Raw genomic sequence first — 22,618 nt, 5'->3', positions numbered from 1 at the left:
TTGTGATACTGTAGTAACTAGTATATATGTGTAGTATTGTCCAGTACTTGACTCTGGTGTTGTGATAGTGTAGTAACAAGTATATATGTGTAGTATTGTCCAGTACTTGACTCTGGTGTTGTGATAGTGTAGTAACAAGTATATATTTGTAGTATTGTCCAGTACTTGACTCCGGTGTTGTGATAGTGTAGTAACAAGTATATATATATATGTGTAGTATTGTCCAGTACTTGACTCTGGTGTTGTGATAGTGTAGTAACAAGTATATATGTGTAGTATTGTCCAGTACTTGACTCCGGTGTTGTGATAGTGTAGTAACAAGTATATATATATATGTGTAGTATTGTCCAGTACTTGACTCTGGTGTTGTGATAGTGTAGTAACTAGTATATATGTGTAGTATTGTCCAGTACTTGACTCCGGTGTTGTGATAGTGTAGTAACAAGTATATATGTGTAGTATTGTCCAGTACTTGACTCTGGTGTTGTGATAGTGTAGTAACAAGTATATATGTGTAGTATTGTCCAGTACTTGACTCTGGTGTTGTGATAGTGTAGTAACAAGTATATATGTGTAGTATTGTCCAGGACTTGACTCTGGTGTTGTGATAGTGTAGTAACAAGTATATATGTGTAGTATTGTCCAGTACTTGACTCTGGTGTTCTAATAGTGTAGTAACAAGTATATATGTGTAGTATTGTCCAGTACTTGACTCTGATGATGTTCCTGGTGGTTCTGATGATGTTCCTGGTGGTTCTGATGATGTTCCTGGTGGATCTGATGATGTTCCTGGTGGATCTGATGATGTTCCTGGTGGATCTGATGATGTTCCTGGTGGTTCTGATGATGTTCCTGATGGTTCTGATGATGTTCCTGGTGGTTCTGATGATGTTCCTGGTGGATCTGATGATGTTCCTGGTGGTTCTGATGATGTTCCTGATGGTTCTGATGATGTTCCTGGTGGTTCTGATGATGTTCCTGGTGGATCTGATGATGTTCCTGGTGGATCTGATGATGTTCCTGGTGGTTCTGATGATGTTCCTGGTGGTTCTGATGATGTTCCTGGTGGATCTGATGATGTTCCTGGTGGATCTGATGATGTTCCTGGTGGTTCTGATGATGTTCCTGATGGTTCTGATGATGTTCCTGGTGGATATGATGATGTTCCTGATGGTTCTGATGATGTTCCTGGTGGATATGATGATGTTCCTGATGGTTCTGATGATGTTCCTGGTGGATATGATGATGTTCCTGATGGTTCTGATGATGTTCCTGGTGGATATGATGATGTTCCTGATGGTTCTGATGATGTTCCTGATGGTTCTGATGATGTTCCTGATGGTTCTGATGATGTTCCTGGTGGATATGATGATGTTCCTGATGGTTCTGATGATGTTCCTGGTGGATATGATGATGTTCCTGATGGTTCTGATGATGTTCCTGGTGGATATGATGATGTTCCTGATGGTTCTGATGATGTTCCTGGTGGATATGATGATGTTCCTGGTGGATCTGATGATGTTCCTGGTGGTTCTGATGATGTTCCTGATGGTTCTGATGATGTTCCTGATGGTTCTGATGATGTTCCTGGTGGTTCTGATGATGTTCCTGGTGGATCTGATGATGTTCCTGGTGGATCTGATGATGTTCCTGGTGGATATGATGATGTTCCTGATGGTTCTGATGATGTTCCTGGTGGATATGATGATGTTCCTGATGGTTCTGATGATGTTCCTGGTGGATATGATGATGTTCCTGGTGGATCTGATGATGTTCCTGGTGGTTCTGATGATGTTCCTGATGGTTCTGATGATGTTCCTGATGGTTCTGATGATGTTCCTGGTGGTTCTGATGATGTTCCTGGTGGATCTGATGATGTTCCTGGTGGATCTGATGATGTTCCTGGTGGATATGATGATGTTCCTGATGGTTCTGATGATGTTCCTGGTCCTCAGGAGACGACCTGATGCGATGTGTGGACCTGTACAACCAGACTCAGTGCAAGTGGTTCGAGGAGATGGTGACCAGCACGATGGTGAGAAGCTCTGGTGTCGGATGAGTTTCTGTGTCTGACGTGTGACATGACAGGAGCTGGAGAAGCTGGAGGTGGAACGTATCGAGTGGATCCAGCAGCACCTGCGTCAGTACACCACCCTGAGGCACGAGACGGACATGTTCAACCAGAGCGTGAGTTTTAGATCTTCTTCTCTTCTCTCTCTTCTCTCTCGTCTCTCTCTTCTCTTTCTTCTCTTTCTTCTCTTTCTTCCTTTTCTTCTCTGTCTTCTCTCTCTTCTCTTTCTTTGAGTCGTTTGGTCAACGTCACACACTCATGATCTGTTAGTTAACTTTGAAATGGCTGTACTTATATAACACAAACATATGTGTATACTACACAATGAAGTGTCTGTACTGCACGCTTGCGTATGTATACTACACAGAAATGTGTGTGTACTAAACAGTTAAGTGTCTGTACTACACACTCTTGTATGTATGCTACACAGAAATGTGTGTGTACTAAACAGTTAAGTGTCTGTACTACACACTCTTGTATGTATGCTACACAGAAATGTGTGTGTACTAAACAGTTAAGTGTCTGTACTACACACTCTTGTATGTATGCTACACAGAAATGTGTGTGTACTAAACAGTTAAGTGTCCGTACTACACACTCTTGTATGTATGCTACACAGAAATGTGTGTGTACTAAACAGTTAAGTGTCTGTACTACACACTCTTGTATGTATGCTACACGGAAATGTGTGTGTACTAAACAGTTAAGTGTCTGTACTACACACTCTTGTATGTATGCTACACAGAAATGTGTGTGTACTAAACAGTTAAGTGTCTGTTCTACACACTCTTGTATGTATGCTACACAGAAATGTGTGTGTACTAAACAGTTAAGTGTCTGTACTACACACTCTTGTATATATACTACACAGAAATGTGTGTATACTACACCTTTTTTAAGTGTCTGTACTAGACACTCGCGTATCTCTACTACAAAGAAATGTTTGTATACTACACAATTATGTGTCTGTACTACACACTCTTGTATGTATACTACACAGAAATGTGTGCATTCTACACCATTTTTAAGTGACTGTTCTACACACTCATGTATGTATACTACACAGAAACCTGTGTATACTCCACAATTAAGTGTCTGTACTACACAATCGTGTGTGTATACTATACGGAAATGTGTTTATACTACTAACTATTGTGAGTATACTAATTAAAAATGTGTATTATACACATTATTGCGTTAAAACTATTAAATAATTTTTACCACACAATAGTTTGTGTATACTTTACAATATTGTGTGTATACTATACAATACTTGTATACTACACGACAATGTGCGTAAACTACACAAATATGTGTGTATATTTTTGTGCGATCACTTTAGATTCTCTGACAGTGTTGTGTGACGTTCATCATCTTGTCTCCCTGGCGTGACCTCCTGACCTCCTGACCTCTCGACCTCTTGACCCCTGCAGACGGTGGAGCTGGTGGACCAGCTGCTGCAGGCCGTGGACCCGGCCCAGGACCGAGAACTCTGGGTGAAGGAGCACAAGACGGGCGAGGTCCGGCCCGTGGACCTGGACATCTAGAGGCTCTGGACCCGTCATCGGGTGTTTCCGTGGATCCAGGGACGGTGCATGTTCAGGACCAGCTGGATCCAGAGCACCGGAGAACCGGATCAGAACCAGCATGTTCCTCCCCCCCCCCCCCCCCCCTGACCCCGACCCCCGTCATGACCCGCATTCACCCGAGTGGACGTCTGTCTCGTTGTCGTCGCGTGAAGAGGTCGGGCCGAGGACGACCTCTGACCTCTCCATCTCAAAGCGGACCTCAGAACCTCCTGGACCCGTGCATGTTCGTGGGTGTGTTGTTGTTGGCCCGCCGCGGGTTGTTGTCGTGTTGTGAGTCCAGTTGTGCGACAGCTACACACCACAGGTGCTGCCCGGATCACTGACGCGCCCTCTAGTGCCTAAACCCGGGAATGTTCTGCTGGACGTTTGTACAGGTGTGTGTGTGTCGATGGAGAACCTTCTGCTGCGAGATGTTCCCAGACCAGAGTGTGGAGTCTCTTCCATCCAGTTCAGTCCAGTTTAGAGATTTAATCCTTATTCCTTAAATAACAAGTGAATGTGAAAAATATTCATGTTTTTTATGGATTCTTTTCCTGCAAATGTTTAGTTATTATTTATTATTATTTGTATTTTTTCACTTATAAATCATTTGTTGTACTTTAACTAGTAATATTGTTATTTTTATTACTATTATTAATGAATTAAACCTTAATTAAATCTCTGTTTAAAAATTATATTATTTAATATTATTTTAACTGAGACAGATTTATTTATTTATTTTTATAAATATTTTTCTGCTTATGTTTAGTTTTAGTTCAGTATTTTTGTTTTCACTAGTCAATATTATTTTGTACTTTAAGTAGTAATGTTTGTATTTTTATTATTTTTATTAACGCTTTAAATCATATATTACTTTGATTGAGACAAATTTCTTTATTATTATAAAGTTTTATGATTATTGTTTTACATATGTTTAGTTATAATATTTTATTATTTGTGTTTTTTTACATTTACTTTTCACTAATCAATGGTTTTTAGTAATAATGTTGTTTTATTTATTATTATTAGTGGATTAAAACATTTATTAAAACGATAATTAACTCTTAATTAAATCTCTGTTTATATTTAATATTATTTAATATTATGTTTATTTAGACTGATTTAAGAATTTGTATTATTTATTTTTTTTAACACATTTTTTTTATTAGTGAGAAAAAAAACATAAAAAATGAAATTTATGTTGAGACAGATTTAAGACTTTTTATTTGTATTTAAACTTTGTTTATTTTTATTCAAAAATGTTCAGGAAAGTTTAATTTTTTTTTTTTTTAATATTTATTAATTGATTTCTATTAAAAAATATTTGTATTCTTTATCTTTGAATCATAATTAAATGTGATTAAATATAAATAATTTAAACTTTAATCTTAGTGTAATTTACTCTTTTTCTTCCAGTGTTTCATTATTTAAATATTATTATTAATTATCACTAACGATTGCTCAACGGCTCCTTGACTCGGGAATAGAACCGACACCTCGCTCTCATCGGATCCATTGACAAAGTATTTTTCTGGTTAAATATATTTCTGTAAGAAGAAGAAGAAGAAGAAGAAGAAGAAGAAGAAGAAGAAGAAGAAGAAGGTCCTGCATGTCTTCATGTCTTCATGTCCTCGTGTTCGTCTTCGTGGGTTCAAAGGTCGTGTCGATGTCCTTCAGTGTCACGGTCGTCAGGCGTGTTCACGTGTTCACGTGTTCTCTAAGCGTGTGATTCTATTAAACATCAAACTCAGTGTGTGTGTGTGTGTGTGTGGTGGGGGGGCCAGCAGGGGGCGCCATAGTCAGGTGAACAGCACATGTTTGACCTCTTGACCTCCTGATCTGAACAACAGCACAAACAAATATATGATCCAAACGGATCAGAACCATCGCATTGATGCTCCTTTGTTCCTTTGTTCGTTGCGCTAATGGCTACGTTCAAAATCTGTACGTTTGTCAACTTGAAGTTCCTGCTCATTGTTTTACTGTGTTTATGTAACACAAACATACTATGTGTACTACACAATTAAGTGTCTGTACTACACACTAGTGTGTGTATACTACAAAGAAATGTGTGTATACTGTACAACATTGCGTTAAAACTATTCATTAACGTGTACTACACAATAGTTTGTGTATACAGTACTTTACAATATGGTGTGTATACGAATACAATATCTGTATACCACACAACATTGTGCTAATACTACACAACAATGTGTGTATAATACACAATACCACACAATTATGTGTGTATATTAAACTAGATTGTGTGTATATTACACAATAATGTTTGTGCTACATTGACCTGAATATACTAAAGAATAACACACAGTGTGTACAGAATACTACACAGAAATGTGTGTATACTACACAATGTTGTTGGTATAATAAACAAAAATATGTGTATACTACAAAATATTGTTGCTATACTAAACAAAAATATGTGTATACTACACAATATTGTTGCTATACTAAACAAAAGTATGTGTATGCTACACAATATTGTTGCTATACTAAACAAAAATATGTGTATACTATACAATATTGTCGGTATACTAAACAAAAATATGCCTATACTACACAATATTTTTGGTATACTAAACAAAAGTATGTGTATACTACACAATATTGTTGGTATACTAAACAAAAGTATGTGTATAGTATACAATATTGTTGCTATACTAAACAAAAGTATGTGTATAGTATACAATATTGTTGCTATACTAAACAAAAATATGTGTATACTACACAATATTGTCGTTATACTAAACAAAAGTATGTGTATACTACACAATATTGTCGCTATACTAAACAAAAATATGTGTATACTACACAATATTGTTGCTATACTAAACAAAAATATGTGTATACTATACAATATTGTCGGTATACTAAACAAAAATATGCCTATACTACACAATATTTTTGGTATACTAAACAAAAGTATGTGTATACTACACAATATTGTTGGTATACTAAACAAAAGTATGTGTATAGTATACAATATTGTTGCTATACTAAACAAAAGTATGTGTATAGTATACAATATTGTTGCTATACTAAACAAAAATATGTGTATACTACACAATATTGTCGTTATACTAAACAAAAGTATGTGTATACTACACAATATTGTCGCTATACTAAACAAAAATATGTGTATACTACACAATATTGTTGCTATACTAAACAAAAATATGTGTATACTACACAATATTGTCGGTATACTAAACAAAAATATGTGTATACTACACAATATTGTTGCTATACTAAACAAAAATATGTGTATACTACACAATATTGTTGCTATACTAAACAAAAATATGTGTATACTACACAATATTGTTGCTATACTAAACAAAAATATGTGTATACTACACAATATTGTTGCTATACTAAACAAAAATATGTGTATACTACACAATATTGTTGCTATACTAAACAAAAATATGTGTATACTACACAATATTGTTGCTATACTAAACAAATATATGTGTGTACTACACAATATTGTTGCTATACTAAACAAAAATATGTGTATACTACACAATATTGTTGCTATACTAAACAAATATATGTGTATACTACACAATAGTGTTGCTATACTAAGCAAAAATATGTGTATACTACACAATATTGTTGCTATACTAAACAAAAATATGTGTATACTACACAATATTGTTGCTATACTAAACAAAAATATGTGTATACTACACAATATTGTTGCTATACTAAACAAAAATATGTGTATACTACACAATATTGTTGGTATACCAAACAAAAATATGTGTATACTACACAATATTGTTGCTATACTAAACAAAAATATGTGTATACTACACAATATTGTTGGTATACTAAACAAGAATATGTGTGTAAATGTTCCAGCTCCAGTTGAGTCGATACTGAAGTATGAAGTCGTTCGTCTCTGTCGACCTCAGTCTTTAATAGGATCATGTGATTGACAGGTGGACGGTAACTTGATCCTAATTCTCTTAAAGCTGCTCTTACTCTGATGAGAACATCTTCATTTAAACATACTTTAAACAATAACATACTATAATATTTGTTATTATTATCATGATTGTAGTTATAATGTTTTTTTAATTATTTAATACTATTTATTATTATTATCATGTTTATAGTTGTTTATTATTACTATTATTATTATTACACTGATTAAAAGCATCTTCATTTAAACATACATTAAAAAATAACAATACTATTTATTATTATTATCAGTTGTTTGTTATTACTATTATTATTATTATTACACTGATTAGAACCATCTTAATTTAAACATACTTTAAACAATAACATACTATAATATTTGTTATTATTATCATGATTGTAGTTATAATGTTTTTTAATTATTTAATACTATTTATTATTATTATCATGTTTATAGTTGTTTATTATTACTATTATTATTATTTCACTGATTAGAACCATCTTCATTTAAACATGCATTAAACAATAACATGCTATAACATTTATTATTATTATTATTATCCTGTTTATAGTTTATTTATCATTATTATTGTTATTACTTTTTATCTCTGTTTGATTTGTACACTTTCTTGAGAAATAGTTTCTACTAGATTAACAATTTTAATCTTAACTTTTACTAAAAATTCGCTTTAGATCATTCGTGACATTTACGTGTTTTTTATTCTCGAACTTGAACGCACCGTCGAATCACGGGTGAGCTAAGCTATGTTAGCTTGTTAGCTTTAGCTGCGTTTCAAATATTTACCTTTTTAGTTACTTTAAAAAATATATATAACTATAGTTTGTGTTGTTTGTGTGTTTTTGTGTTTCGGGAACAACTTTTAACTTTTGTGTGACGTCTTTGATGTTTTCACGCGCAAGGAACTAGTAGCTAGTTAGCTTAGCTCGTGTGTTAGCATTAGCATTCGTGTATGAAGAGAATGACTCGTCGCTTTTTGTTGGTCAGGTAAGTGTTTTTATTCTTATTTGATGTATTTGTATTCGATGTGTGGCGAGTCTTCACAGCGTTTGAAGTACATGAAATACTTACTAACTACAAAGATATGTACACGGTATTGCTAGAATGATCTATAACACAGTTTATAAATTTGAATTTGTAGTTAAAAACACACGTTATTTATGTTTCTTTATTTGAACTTGTTTTCAACACAACCAGAGACACAACAACAAGTCAGAACATCTACAGGTGAAGAACATCTTCAAGCCAAAGGTCTCTTCACTGCTTCTTCTCCCTGAGCTTCTCCTGGATCTTCTGCGGCTCGTCGTACTGGATCAGACGCAGGATGTCCTTGTTGTCCATCACGCCCTGAATGAACTCGCCCTCGGAGATCTTGTCTGGAGGAGACGAGACGCTTGAAGGTAGTGACGCTTTTGTCATCGTGTTTTAATATACTACACAAAAATATGTGTATACTACACAGTACTGCGTTTAAACTATACAATTGTGTGTGTACTACACAATATTTTTTGGCATACTAAATAAAAACATGTGTATACTGCACAGTACTGCGTTTAAACGATACAATCATGTGTGTGTACTACATAATATTGTAAGTATACTAAACAAAAATATGTGTATACTACACAATATTGTTGGTATACTAAACAAAAATATGTGTATACTACACAATATTGTCTGTATGCTAAACAAAAATATGTGTATACTATACAATATTGTTGGTATACTAAACAAACATATGTGTATACTACAAAATATTGTTGGTATACTAAACAAACATATGTGTGTACTACACAATATTGTTGATAAACTAAACACAAATATGTGTATACTACACAGTTCTGCGTTTAAACGATACACATGTGTGTGTGTACTACACAATATTGTTGGCATACTAAACAAAAATATGTGTATACTACACAGTACTGCGTTTAAACGATACAATCATGTGTGTGTACTACACAATATTTTTGACATACTAAACAAAATATGTGTATACTACACAGTTCTGCGTTTAAACGATACAATCATGTGTGTGTGTACTACACAATATTGTTGGCATACTAAACAAAAATATGTGATACTACACAGTACTGCGTTTAAACGATACACATGTGTGTGTGTACTACACAATATTGTTGGCATACTAAACAAAAATATGTGTATACTACACAGTACTGCGTTTAAACGATACAATCATGTGTGTGTGTACTACACAATATTGTTGGCATACTAAACAAAAATATGTGATACTACACAGTACTGCGTTTTAACGATACAATCGTGTGTGTGTACTACAAAATATTGTTGGCATAATACACAAAAATATGTGTATACTTCACAGTACTGCGTTTAAACGATACAATCATGTGTGTGTACTACATAATATTGTTGGCATACTAAACAAAAATATGTGTATACTACACAGTACTGCATTTAAATGATACAATCGTGTGTGTGTGGACTACACAATATTGTTGGCATACTAAACAAAAACATGTGTATACTACACAGTACTGCGTTTAAAACGATACAATAATGTATTTGTGTACTATACAATATTGTTGGCATACTAAACAAAAATATGTGATACTACCCAGTACTGCGTTTAAACGATACAATCATGATATTGTAAGTATACTAAATAGAAATATGTGTCTGTACTACACACTCGTGTATGTGAAATGTGTGTATACTACACAATTAAGTGTCTGTACTAAATACTTGTGTATTTATATGTGAAGTGTGTGTATACTACACATAAATGTGTGTGTACTACACAATATTGTAAGTATACTAAACTAGAATATGTGTATACTACACAATATTGCGTTAAAACTATGTTTACTACACAATATTTTGTGTATACTTTACAATATTGTGTGTATACACAAAAATGTGTGTATACTACACAATACTGTGCGTATACTACATAAATATGTTTGTATATTAAACAAGATTGTGTACTACATATTCATCTGGCTATACTACATAATAACACTTAAGTGTGTACAATATACTACAAAGAAATGTGTTTATACTGCACAATATTATTGTATACTAAATAGAAATATGTATATACTACACAATTAAGTGTATACTACACAATTATGTGTCTGCACTACACAGTCGGTATGTATATTTTGTTAAAACCATTAAATAATGTTACTACATAATAGTTTGCGTAAACTTAACAATATTTTGTCTAAACACAAAAATATGTTTATACTACACAATACTGTGCATATACTACATGTGTGTATATTAAAGATGTCTCATATATCTATACTAGACAAAGTATGTGTGTACTACATATTCATCTGGCTATACTTCAGTATAACACTCATAGTGTACACAAATGTCACATACATAAGGCAGTGTGTGGTACAAACACTTAATTGTGTAGTATACAAATATTTATATTTAGTATACTCACAATTGTATGTAGTACAGACACTTGATTGTATAGTTTCAACGCAGTACTGTGTCGTAAACACATATTTTGGTTTAGTATACCAACAATATTGTGTAGTATACACACATTCCTGTGTAGTATACACACATTCTGGTGCAGTATACACACACTTCACATATACATGCGAGTGTGTAGTACAAACACTTAGTTGTGTAGTATACAAATATTTATATTTAGTATACTCACAATTGTATGTAATACAGACACTTGATTGTATAGTTTCAATGCAGTACTGTGTGTAAACACATATTTTGGTTTAGTATACCAACAATATTGTGTAGTATACACACATTCCTGTGTAGTATACACACATTCTGGTGCAGTATACACACACTTCACATATACATGCGAGTGTGTAGTACAAACACTTAATTGTGTAGTATACAAATATTTCTATTTAGTATACTCACAATTGTATGTAGTACATACACTTGATTTTTTAGTTTCAACGCAGTACTGTGTGGTAAACACATATTTTGGTTTAGTATACCAACAATATTGTGTAGTATACACACATTCCTGTGTAGTATACACACATTCTGGTGCAGTATACACACACTTCACATATACATGCGAGTGTGTAGTACAAACACTTAATTGTGTAGTATACAAATATTTTTATTTAGTATAATTACAATATTATGTAGTACAGACACTTGATTGTATAGTTTCAACGCAGTACTATGTGGTAAACACATATTTTGGTTTAGTATACCAACAATATTGTGTAGTATACACACATTCCTGTGTAGTATACACACATTCTGGTGCAGTATAAACACACTTCACATATACATGCGAGTGTGTAGTACAAACACTTAATTGTGTAGTATACAAATATTTTTATTTAGTATAATTACAATATTATGTAGTACAGACACTTGATTGTATAGTTTCAACGCAGTACTGTGTGGTAAACACATATTTTGGTTTAGTATACCAACAATATTGTGTAGTATACACACATTCCTGTGTAGTATACACACATTCTGGTGCAGTATACACACACTTCACATATACATGCGAGTTTGTAGTACAAACACTTAATTGTGTAGTATACAAATATTTTTATTTAGTATAATTACAATATTATGTAGTACAGACACTTGAATGTATAGTGTCAACGCAGTACTGTGTGGTAAACACATATTTTGGTTTAGTATACCAACAATATTGTGTAGTATACACACATTCCTGTGTAGTATACACACATTCTGGTGCATTATACACACACTTCACATATACATGCGAGTGTGTAGTACAAACACTTCATTGTGTAGTATACAAATATTTCTATTTAGTATACTCACAATTGTATGTAGTACAGACACTTGATTGTATAGTTTCAACGCAGTACTGTGTGGTAAACACATATTTTGGTTTAGTATACCAACAATATTGTGTAGTATACACACATTCCTGTGTAGTATACACACATTCTGGTGCAGTATACACACACTTCACATATACATGCGAGTGTGTAGTACAAACACTTCATTGTGTAGTATACAAATATTTTTATTTAGTATAATTACACTATTATGTAGTACAGACACTTGATTGTATAGTTTCAACGCAGTACTGTGTGGTAAACACATATTTTGGTTTAGTATACCAACAATATTGTGTAGTATACACACATTCCTGTGTAGTATACACACATTCTGGTGCAGTATACACACACTTCACATATACATGCGAGTGTGTAGTACAAACACTTAATTGTGTAGTATACAAATATTTTTATTTAGTATAATTACAATATTATGTAGTACAGACACTTGATTGTATAGTTTCAACGCAGTACTGTGTGGTAAACACATATTTTGGTTTAGTATACCAACAATATTGTGTAGTATACACACATTCCTGTGTAGTATACACAAATTCTTGTGCATTATACACACACTTCACATATTCATGCGAGTGTGTAGTACAAACACTTCATTGTGTAGTATACAAATATTTCTATTTAGTATACTCACAATTGTATGTAGTACAGACACTTGATTGTATAGTTTCAATGCAGTACTGTGTGGTAAACACATATTTTGGTTGAGTATACCAACAATATTGTGTAGTATACACACATTTCTGTTTAGTATATACACACTTTACATATACATGCAAGTGTGTAGTACAGACACTTAATTGTGTAGTTGTACAGCTGCTACACACATAGAAAAACAAGTTCCTACGAGACGTTCAGGGACCAAATAAAGTGACGAGTGTTTGTGTGAATGTTAAACTAAAGACTCACCGTTTTCCTTCTTTCCAAAGAAGCTCCAGACTTTCTCCGCCCTCTTCTCCGGGGAGTTTTCGTCCTCCGGGAGGTTCTGCTGATCCACGGCTGGAATCATGTTGAATATCGACTGCAGCGGAAACACTTGGTTAGTAACAACAAATACTTTTCTTAAGATTTCAACTCCTTGATTTAAATATATCACTTAAAACAACCGAATTAACTTCATTATTCAATCCTGTCGGGATGAGAACAAAGTAAAAGTATTTATGACAAATAATAACTTTTGACTGACAGTGAAATAAAAAATATAATGTTTTAATTGAAATGTCAAATAATTGATGCTATTATATATTTTACAAAATGATAATGGATATTATATTCATAAATGACTTCTATTGCTTTGACATGTGTAATAATTATTATTATTAATATTTAAAATAATAAGAATAATTATCTATTGTCAAATTAAAATCCTTTTTAACTCTTTATCACAAATAAACTAAAATAACGTGTTGCATTATTGTTGAAAATATCATCAAATATTACTTATTTTGATGGATTTATTCAACATTTATTCTTACTATACGTTCTCTATGCATTAGTTTTCATCGTAATATTATTATGAGCAACTACACACTCGTGTATGTTAAATGTGTGTATACTACACAATTACGTGTCTGTACTAAACACTTTTGTATGGTTATGTGAAGTGTGTATATACTACACAGAAATGTGTGTTTACTACACAATATTTTTGGTATACTAAACAGATATATGTATGTGTATAAAGAAATGTGTGTATACTACATGATGTTGTTGGTATATTAAACCAAACTAGTGTATACTTCAAAATTAAGTATCTGTACTACACACTTGCATATGGTTATGTGAAGTGTGTGTATACTACACAGAAATGATTGTATACTAAACAGTACTGTGTTTAAACAATACAGTTCTACCTAACTATAGAATTATGTGAGTGTACTACACAATATTGTTGGCATACTTCACAGAAATGTGTGTATACTACACAATACTGTTGGTATATCAAACAAAAATGTGTATGCTACACAGTAATGCATTTAAACGATACAATCATTTATGTGTACTACTCAATATTGTAAGTAGTATACTACACAGTACTGTTTTTAAACAATACATTGTGTGTGTGTACTACTCATTATTGTCAGTATACTAAATAAAAATAAGTGTATACTACAAATGACTGTGTTCAAACTATACAACCATGTGTGTGTACTACACAATATTGTTGGTATACTAAACACAAATGTGTGTATACTAAACAGTAATGCGTTTAAACAATACATTGTGTGTGTGTACTACTCATTATTGTCAGTATACTAAATAAAAATAAGTGTATACTACAAATGACTGTGTTCAAACTATACAATCATGTGTGTGTACTACACAATATTGTTAGTATACTAAACACAAATGTGTGTATACTAAACAGTAATGCGTTTAAACAATACATTGTGTGTGTGTTCTACTCATTATTGTCAGTATACTAAATAAAAATAAGTGTATACTACAAATGACTGTGTTCAAACTATACAATCATGTGTGTGTACTACACAATATTGTTGGTATACTAAACACAAATGTGTGTATACTAAACAGTAATGCGTTTAAACAATACATTGTGTGTGTGTTCTACTCATTATTGTCAGTATACTAAATAAAAACAAGTGTATACTACAAATGACTGTGTTCAAACTATACAATCATGTGTGTGTACTACACAATATTGTTAGTATACTAAACACAAATGTGTGTATACTAAACAGTAATGCGTTTAAACAATACATTGTGTGTTCTACTCATTATTGTCAGTATACTAAATAAAAATAAGTGTATACTACAAATGACTGTGTTCAAACTATACAATCATGTGTGTGTACTACACAATATTGTTAGTATACTAAACACAAATGTGTGTATACTAAACAGTAATGCGTTTAAACAATACATTGTGTGTGTGTTCTACTCATTATTGTCAGTATACTAAATAAAAATAAGTGTATACTACAAATGACTGTGTTCAAACCATACAACCATGTGTGTGTACTACACAATATTGTTGGTATACTAAACACAAATGTGTGTATACTAAACAGTAATGCGTTTAAACAATACATTGTGTGTGTGTTCTACTCATTATTGTCAGTATACTAAATAAAAATAAGTGTATACTACAAATGACTGTGTTCAAACTATACAACCATGTGTGTGTACTACACAATATTGTTGGTATACTAAACACAAATGTGTGTATACTAAACAGTAATGCGTTTAAACAATACATTGTGTGTGTGTGTTCTACTCATTATTGTCAGTATACTAAATAAAAATAAGTGTATACTACAAATGACTGTGTTCAAACTATACAACCATGTGTGTGTACTACACAATATTGTTGGTATACTAAACACAAATGTGTGTATACTAAACAGTAATGCGTTTAAACAATACATTGTGTGTGTGTTCTACTCATTATTGTCAGTATACTAAATAAAAATAAGTGTATACTACAAATGACTGTGTTCAAACTATACAACCATGTGTGTGTACTACACAATATTGTTGGTATACTAAACACAAATGTGTGTATACTAAACAGTAATGCGTTTAAACAATACATTGTGTGTGTGTACTACTCATTATTGTCAGTATACTAAATAAAAATAAGTGTATACTACAAATGACTGTGTTCAAACCATACAACCATGTGTGTGTACTACACAATATTGTTGGTATACTAAACACAAATGTGTGTATACTAAACAGTAATGCGTTTAAACAATACATTGTGTGTGTGTTCTACTCATTATTGTCAGTATACTAAATAAAAATAAGTGTATACTACAAATGACTGTGTTCAAACCATACAACCATGTGTGTGTACTACACAATATTGTTGGTATACTAAACACAAATGTGTGTATACTAAACAGTAATGCATTTAAACAATACATTGTGTGTGTGTACTACTCATTATTGTCAGTATACTAAATAAAAACAAGTGTATACTACAAATGACTGTGTTCAAACTATACAACCATGTGTGTGTACTACACAATATTGTTAGTATACTAAACACAAATGTGTGTATACTAAACAGTAATGCATTTAAACAATACATTGTGTGTGTGTACTACTCATTATTGTCAGTATACTAAATAAAAACAAGTGTATACTACAAATGACTGTGTTCAAACTATACAACCATGTGTGTGTACTACACAATATTGTTGGTATACTAAACACAAATGTGTGTATACTAAACAGTAATGCGTTTAAACAATACATTGTGTGTGTGTACTACTCATTATTGTCAGTATACTAAATAAAAACAAGTGTATACTACAAATGACTGTGTTCAAACTATACAATCATGTGTGTGTACTACACAATATTGTTAGTATACTAAACACAAATGTGTGTATACTAAACAGTAATGCGTTTAAACAATACATTGTGTGTGTGTTCTACTCATTATTGTCAGTATACTAAATAAAAACAAGTGTATACTACAAATGACTGTGTTCAAACTATACAATCATGTGTGTGTACTACACAATATTGTTAGTATACTAAACACAAATGTGTGTATACTAAACAGTAATGCGTTTAAACAATACATTGTGTGTGTGTACTACTCATTATTGTCAGTATACTAAATAAAAACAAGTGTATACTACAAATGACTGTGTTCAAACTATACAATCATGTGTGTGTACTACACAATATTGTTGGTATACTAAACACAAATGTGTGTATACTAAACAGTAATTCGTTTAAACAATACATTGTGTGTGTGTACTACTCATTATTGTCAGTATACTAAATAAAAACAAGTGTATACTACAAATGACTGTGTTCAAACTATACAACCATGTGTGTGTACTACACAATATTGTTGGTATACTAAACACAATACTAAACAGTAATGCGTTTAAACAATACATTGTGTGTGTGTTCTACTCATTATTGTCAGTATACTAAATAAAAATAAGTGTATACTACAAATGACTGTGCTCAAACTATACAATCATGTGTGTGTACTGCACAATATTGTTAGTATACTAAACACAAATGTGTGTATACTAAACAGTAATGCGTTTAAACAATCCATTGTGTGTGTGTACTACTCATTATTGTCAGTATACTAAATAAAAACAAGTGTATACTACAAATGACTGTGTTCAAACTATACAACCATGTGTGTGTACTACACAATATTGTTGGTATACTAAACACAAATGTGTGTATACTAAACAGTAATGCGTTTAAACAATACATTGTGTGTGTGTTCTACTCATTATTGTCAGTATACTAAATAAAAACAAGTGTATACTACAAATGACTGTGTTCAAACTATACAACCATGTGTGTGTACTACACAATATTGTTGGTATACTAAACACAAATGTGTGTATACTAAACAGTAATGCGTTTAAACAATACATTGTGTGTGTGTTCTACTCATTATTGTCAGTATACTAAATAAAAATAAGTGTATACTACAAATGACTGTGTTCAAACTATACAATCATGTGTGTGTACTTCACAATATTGTTAGTATACTAAACACAAATGTGTGTATACTAAACAGTAATGCGTTTAAACAATACATTGTGTGTGTGTTCTACTCATTATTGTCAGTATACTAAATAAAAATAAGTGTATACTACAAATGACTGTGTTCAAACTATACAATCATGTGTGTGTACTACACAATATTGTTGGTATACTAAACACAAATGTGTGTATACTAAACAGTAATGCGTTTAAACAATACATTGTGTGTGTGTGTACTACTCATAATTGTCAGTATACTAAATAAAAACAAGTGTATACTACAAATGACTGTGTTCAAACTATACAACCATGTGTGTGTACTACACAATATTGTTGGTATACTAAACACAAATGTGTATATACTAAACAGTAATGCGTTTAAACAATACATTGTGTGTGTGTTCTACTCATTATTGTCAGTATACTAAATAAAAATAAGTGTATACTACAAATGACTGTGTTCAAACCATACAACCATGTGTGTGTACTACACAATATTGTTGGTATACTAAACACAAATGTGTGTATACTACACAGTACTGTGTTTAACCGATACAATCATGTGTGTGTACTACACAATATTGTTGGTATACTAAACACAAATGTGTGTATACTACACAGTACTGTGTTTAACCGATACAATCATGTGTGTGTACTACACAATATTGTTGGTATACTAAACACAAATGTGTGTATACTACACAGTACTGTGTTTAACCGATACAATCATGTGTGTGTACTACACAATATTGTTGGTATACTAAACACAAATGTGTGTATACTACACAGTACTGTGTTTAACCGATACAATCATGTGTGTGTACTAATCATTATTGTCAGCATACTAAATAAGAACAGTACTTTCTTCTGGATAGTAGTAGTACAAGTACCCTGACGATCTCCTGGATCTCGTTCTTGCTGATGGTTCCGTTCCCGTCCACGTCGTAGAGCGCGAAGGCCCACTCCAGCTTCTGCACGGTCCTGCCGCCCGAGGTCAGGTGCAGCGCCACCATGTACTCCTTGAAGTCCAGCGTGCCGTCGGCGTTGGTGTCGAAGCTGCGGAACACGTGGCGAGCGTAGGCGGTGGGGTCGGCGTCCGGGAAGAAGCTGGCGTAGATGCTCTGGAACTGCTGCCGGCTGATCTTCCCGCTCGGACACTCCTTCAGGAAGGAGGTGTACCAGGAGCACAGTTCCGCCTCCGAGTACTTGGTGTTGGACTTCAGCTCCTCCAGGAGCTCCTTGGAGAGAGCGCTGCTTCTGGTGTTCCCCATCCTGCCGAGAGAGTCGGGTTCTGGGGGGAGCTAAGACCTCCGAGGCGCGTTTATCAGCCTCCTCATCGCCGTGGCAACGCCCGGGAAAGTGTCAAATGGGATTAAAGTCGTGTTTAAATCCAAGCAGCTGCTGATTAAGAGGATGAAGCGACGCCTGACAGCGTTTTTAAAGATGGATTAGACGCGACAGGTGAGCAGAGCTGGATCCTAACATCTGGAGCTGGATCCTAACATCTGGAGCTGGATCCTAACATCTGGAGCTGGATCCTAACATCTGGAGCTGGATCCTAACATCTGGAGCTGGATCCTAACATCTGGTTCATCCTCATTGAAGGCATTAACACTTGAAAACTACACAATTTGAATTGAAATCCCTGTTTAATGAGTGATTTCCATCATTTATATCTTGACATATCGAATTCCTTATTATTAAATAATACAATTCACGGTTTGTTTGGATATTCAAAGGCTTAATATTTTCAAAAATGAACAAGTATTTATTTTACACATGGAGTTGTATATTCTAATTCTATAATATCACAAATAATTGTCCTTCATTCAATAGTTTTCAATCTGTAGTCTTTTAAATTCAATATAAAAATGTCAGCCAATCACATGCAGACGATCTGTCACATGATTGTCTTGTTTATTTTTTGAATTATTAAAACCCAAAATAAAATAATTGCTTAAATTACTTTATTTAATTATTTAAATAACCATTTAAACAAGATTATTATCATAAACTTTTATGATCAAACTTATTTAATAATTATAAATTCGATCGATTTAAATGAAAAATATTAAACTAAAAGACTTCTAATGAAAATAAATACTACTAATAATACTATATACATAGACTTATGGTGTTACATGATGAAAGTACTTTTGTTTTCTTTACCATTTAATGAAAAAATAGTTGTTTCTATTAAAACATTCTTTCAATTAAAACAAAATTAATTGTATTATTATTTAATTTTTGTTTTTATCATAATTTTCTCTACACAATATTGTTGGTATACTAAACAAAAAAATGTGTATACTACGCAATATTGTGTTAAAACTATTAAATCATGTGTACTACACAATAGTTTGTGTATACTTTACAATTCTGTGTGTATACACAACAATGTGTGTATACTACACAATACTTTGTGTGTACTACATAAATATGAGTATATATTAAACAAGATTGTGTCTATTAGACAAAGTATGTGTGTACTTCATATTCATCTGGCTGTACTATAGAATAACACTCACATGTGCAATATACTACACAGAAATGTGTGTATACTACACAATATTGTTTGTATATTAAATAAAAATATGTTTATACTACACAGTACTGTGTTTAGAGTTTGTTGTCCTAATATAATGTGTATTTACGTTTAAAATATTTATATATGGAACTAGAAAAATAATAAATTGGAAAAATAATAAAATAAAAAAAGTAAATTAATTCATTAAAAAATAACAATAAACCTTTTGAAATAATATAATTAAAATAAAGAAAAATCAATGTTTAAAAAACAAGAACATTTCAAAGTGTAAAATGGATTCAATATTCAGTTTTGTTTCTGTTGCGTAACAAGAACGGCTGAACGAAGGAAGAGTGAAAGTGAGAGACAGAAAGACCTTCTTTTTATTGGTTGTTGCAGGACCAGGATCAGGACCAGGATCAGGACCAGGACCAGGACCAGGATCAGGACCAGGACCAGGACCAGGATCAGGACCAGGATCAGGACCAGCATCAGGACCAGGATCAGGACCAGGATCAGGACCAGGATCAGGACCAGGATCAGGACCAGGACCAGGATCAGGACCAGAATCAGGAACACAAATCCACAGATGCAGTCGTTGACAAAGTGAGTTTCACAGTAAAAATCAACAAACATGATTCACCTTCAAATCAACTGATCGACATAAAAGTTTTGATCTTAAATGATCTTCTGGTCGGTTCAACATCTGACACTTTTGTTCTTGGATCCAAAAGAGTTGAAAAGACAAGTTTGTGGTTTGGGGAGATTATGGTAATCCCAGTCCTGCCTGCAGCAGATCCACCTTGTCCACTAAAATATTCTGATTAATCCCCCCCGACTCATTCTGTGGTCTTCAGATTGTCATGGTTGTTTGGTTTCATAATCACGCAGCATCAGGAGCGTCTCTCCCGAGGACGCTCCATCTGCCCCAACTAACTCCCGAAAACCAGGCACTGACAACAATAGTTTGATCAGCAGCGACGCTCGTTCACATCTTGTTGCGTCATCGCGGCTAATGTTGGCGCTAATCTTTTGTGTTTGTCATGTGGGTCGACTCGCTGCTCGCTTCTCAACAACAACCACTTGATACTCGTGTCAGAAAGTACAGATACAGCCATGTATCGCGATGTTACGTTAGCGATTCTGTATCCATGATTTATATATTTTGGTTTGAAAACAAATGAAAGCAGTTACGACTGAGGACGAGAGGATACAGTGAATCTTTTAAAAACTTTTAAAACTGATGTTTGGACATATTTTGGTTTGAAAACAAATGAAAGCAGTTACGACTTCGTCAAGAGTCATGTGGTCTGTTAATACTACAACACCAGAGTCAAGTACTGGACAATACTACACATATATACTTGTTACTACACTATCACAACACCAGAGTCAAGTACTGGACAATACTACACATATATACTTGTTACTACACTATCACAACACCAGAGTCAAGTACTGGACAATACTACACATATATACTTGTGCTTTACTACACTATCACAACACCAGAGTCAAGTACTGGACAATACTACACATATATACTTGTTACTACACTATCACAACACCAGAGTCAAGTACTGGACAATACTACACATATATACTTGTTACTACACTATCACAACACCAGAGTCAAGTACTGGACAATACTACACATATATACTTGTTACTACACTATCACAACACCAGAGTCAAGTACTGGACATTACTACACATATATATACTTGTTACTACACTATCACAACACCGGAGTCGAGTACTGGACAATACTACACATATATACTTGTTACTACACTATCACAACACCAGAGTCAAGTACTGGACAATACTACACATATATACTTGTTACTACACTATCACAACACCAGAGTCAAGTACTGGACAATACTACACATATATACTTGTTACTACACTATCACAACACCAGAGTCAAGTACTGGACAATACTACACATATATACTTGTTACTACACTATCACAACACCAGAGTCAAGTACTGGACAATACTACACATATTTACTTGTTACTACAACTATCACAACACCAGAGTCAAGTACTGGACAATACTACACATATATACGTGTTACTACAGTATCACTAGTAGTACTATATATTGTATCGTTGCCCCTGAATCGTGATAAATATTATATTCTTGACAATA

The 22,618-nt window shown here is 33.2% G+C and overlaps 2 protein-coding genes across 2 annotated transcripts in view; one reads left to right on the top strand and one right to left on the bottom strand.

The window, feature by feature from the left end:
- gas7a (growth arrest-specific 7a) overlaps nucleotides 1–3,752 on the top strand; it is a 17,206-nt gene extending 13,454 nt beyond the window's left edge. Inside the window, exons 8-10 of the mRNA XM_087808983.1 lie at nucleotides 1,956–2,035; nucleotides 2,089–2,187; nucleotides 3,505–3,752. Coding sequence (XP_087665109.1) covers nucleotides 1,956–2,035; nucleotides 2,089–2,187; nucleotides 3,505–3,618 — 293 coding nt within the window. The 3' untranslated portion in view covers nucleotides 3,619–3,752. The remainder of the gene's footprint in view (nucleotides 1–1,955; nucleotides 2,036–2,088; nucleotides 2,188–3,504) is intronic.
- Nucleotides 3,753–8,825: 5,073 nt separating this feature from the next.
- On the bottom strand, nucleotides 8,826–19,202 carry rcvrna (recoverin a). The gene is made up of 3 exons (XM_087809205.1): nucleotides 18,822–19,202; nucleotides 13,345–13,456; nucleotides 8,826–8,985 (listed from the first exon to the last, which is right to left on the bottom strand). Exons 1-3 carry the CDS (start codon nucleotides 19,200–19,202, stop codon nucleotides 8,867–8,869), a joined length of 612 nt encoding a protein of 203 aa, XP_087665331.1. The 3' UTR covers nucleotides 8,826–8,866.
- Nucleotides 19,203–22,618: the final 3,416 nt, after the last annotated feature.

This window comes from Callionymus lyra, chromosome 15 (genome assembly GCF_982586985.1).
Source record: "Callionymus lyra chromosome 15, fCalLyr1.hap1.1, whole genome shotgun sequence".
Taxonomy (NCBI): Eukaryota; Metazoa; Chordata; class Actinopteri; order Syngnathiformes; family Callionymidae; genus Callionymus; species Callionymus lyra.
This window is presented reverse-complemented; position numbering and strand designations above follow the sequence as displayed.

What these genes read in the sequence shown, in the direction of transcription:
- rcvrna (XM_087809205.1), bottom strand. Translation starts at nt 19,202, where the DNA reads ATGGGGAACACCAGAAGCAGCGCTCTCTCCAAGGAGCTCCTGGAGGAG. An exon ending in AGATCCAGGAGATCGTCAGG is followed by an intron (nt 13,457 to 18,821) that starts GTACTTGTACTA and finishes TTTCCGCTGCAG; the next exon opens with TCGATATTCAACATGATTCC. An exon ending in CTTTGGAAAGAAGGAAAACG is followed by an intron (nt 8,986 to 13,344) that starts GTGAGTCTTTAG and finishes CGTCTCCTCCAG; the next exon opens with ACAAGATCTCCGAGGGCGAG.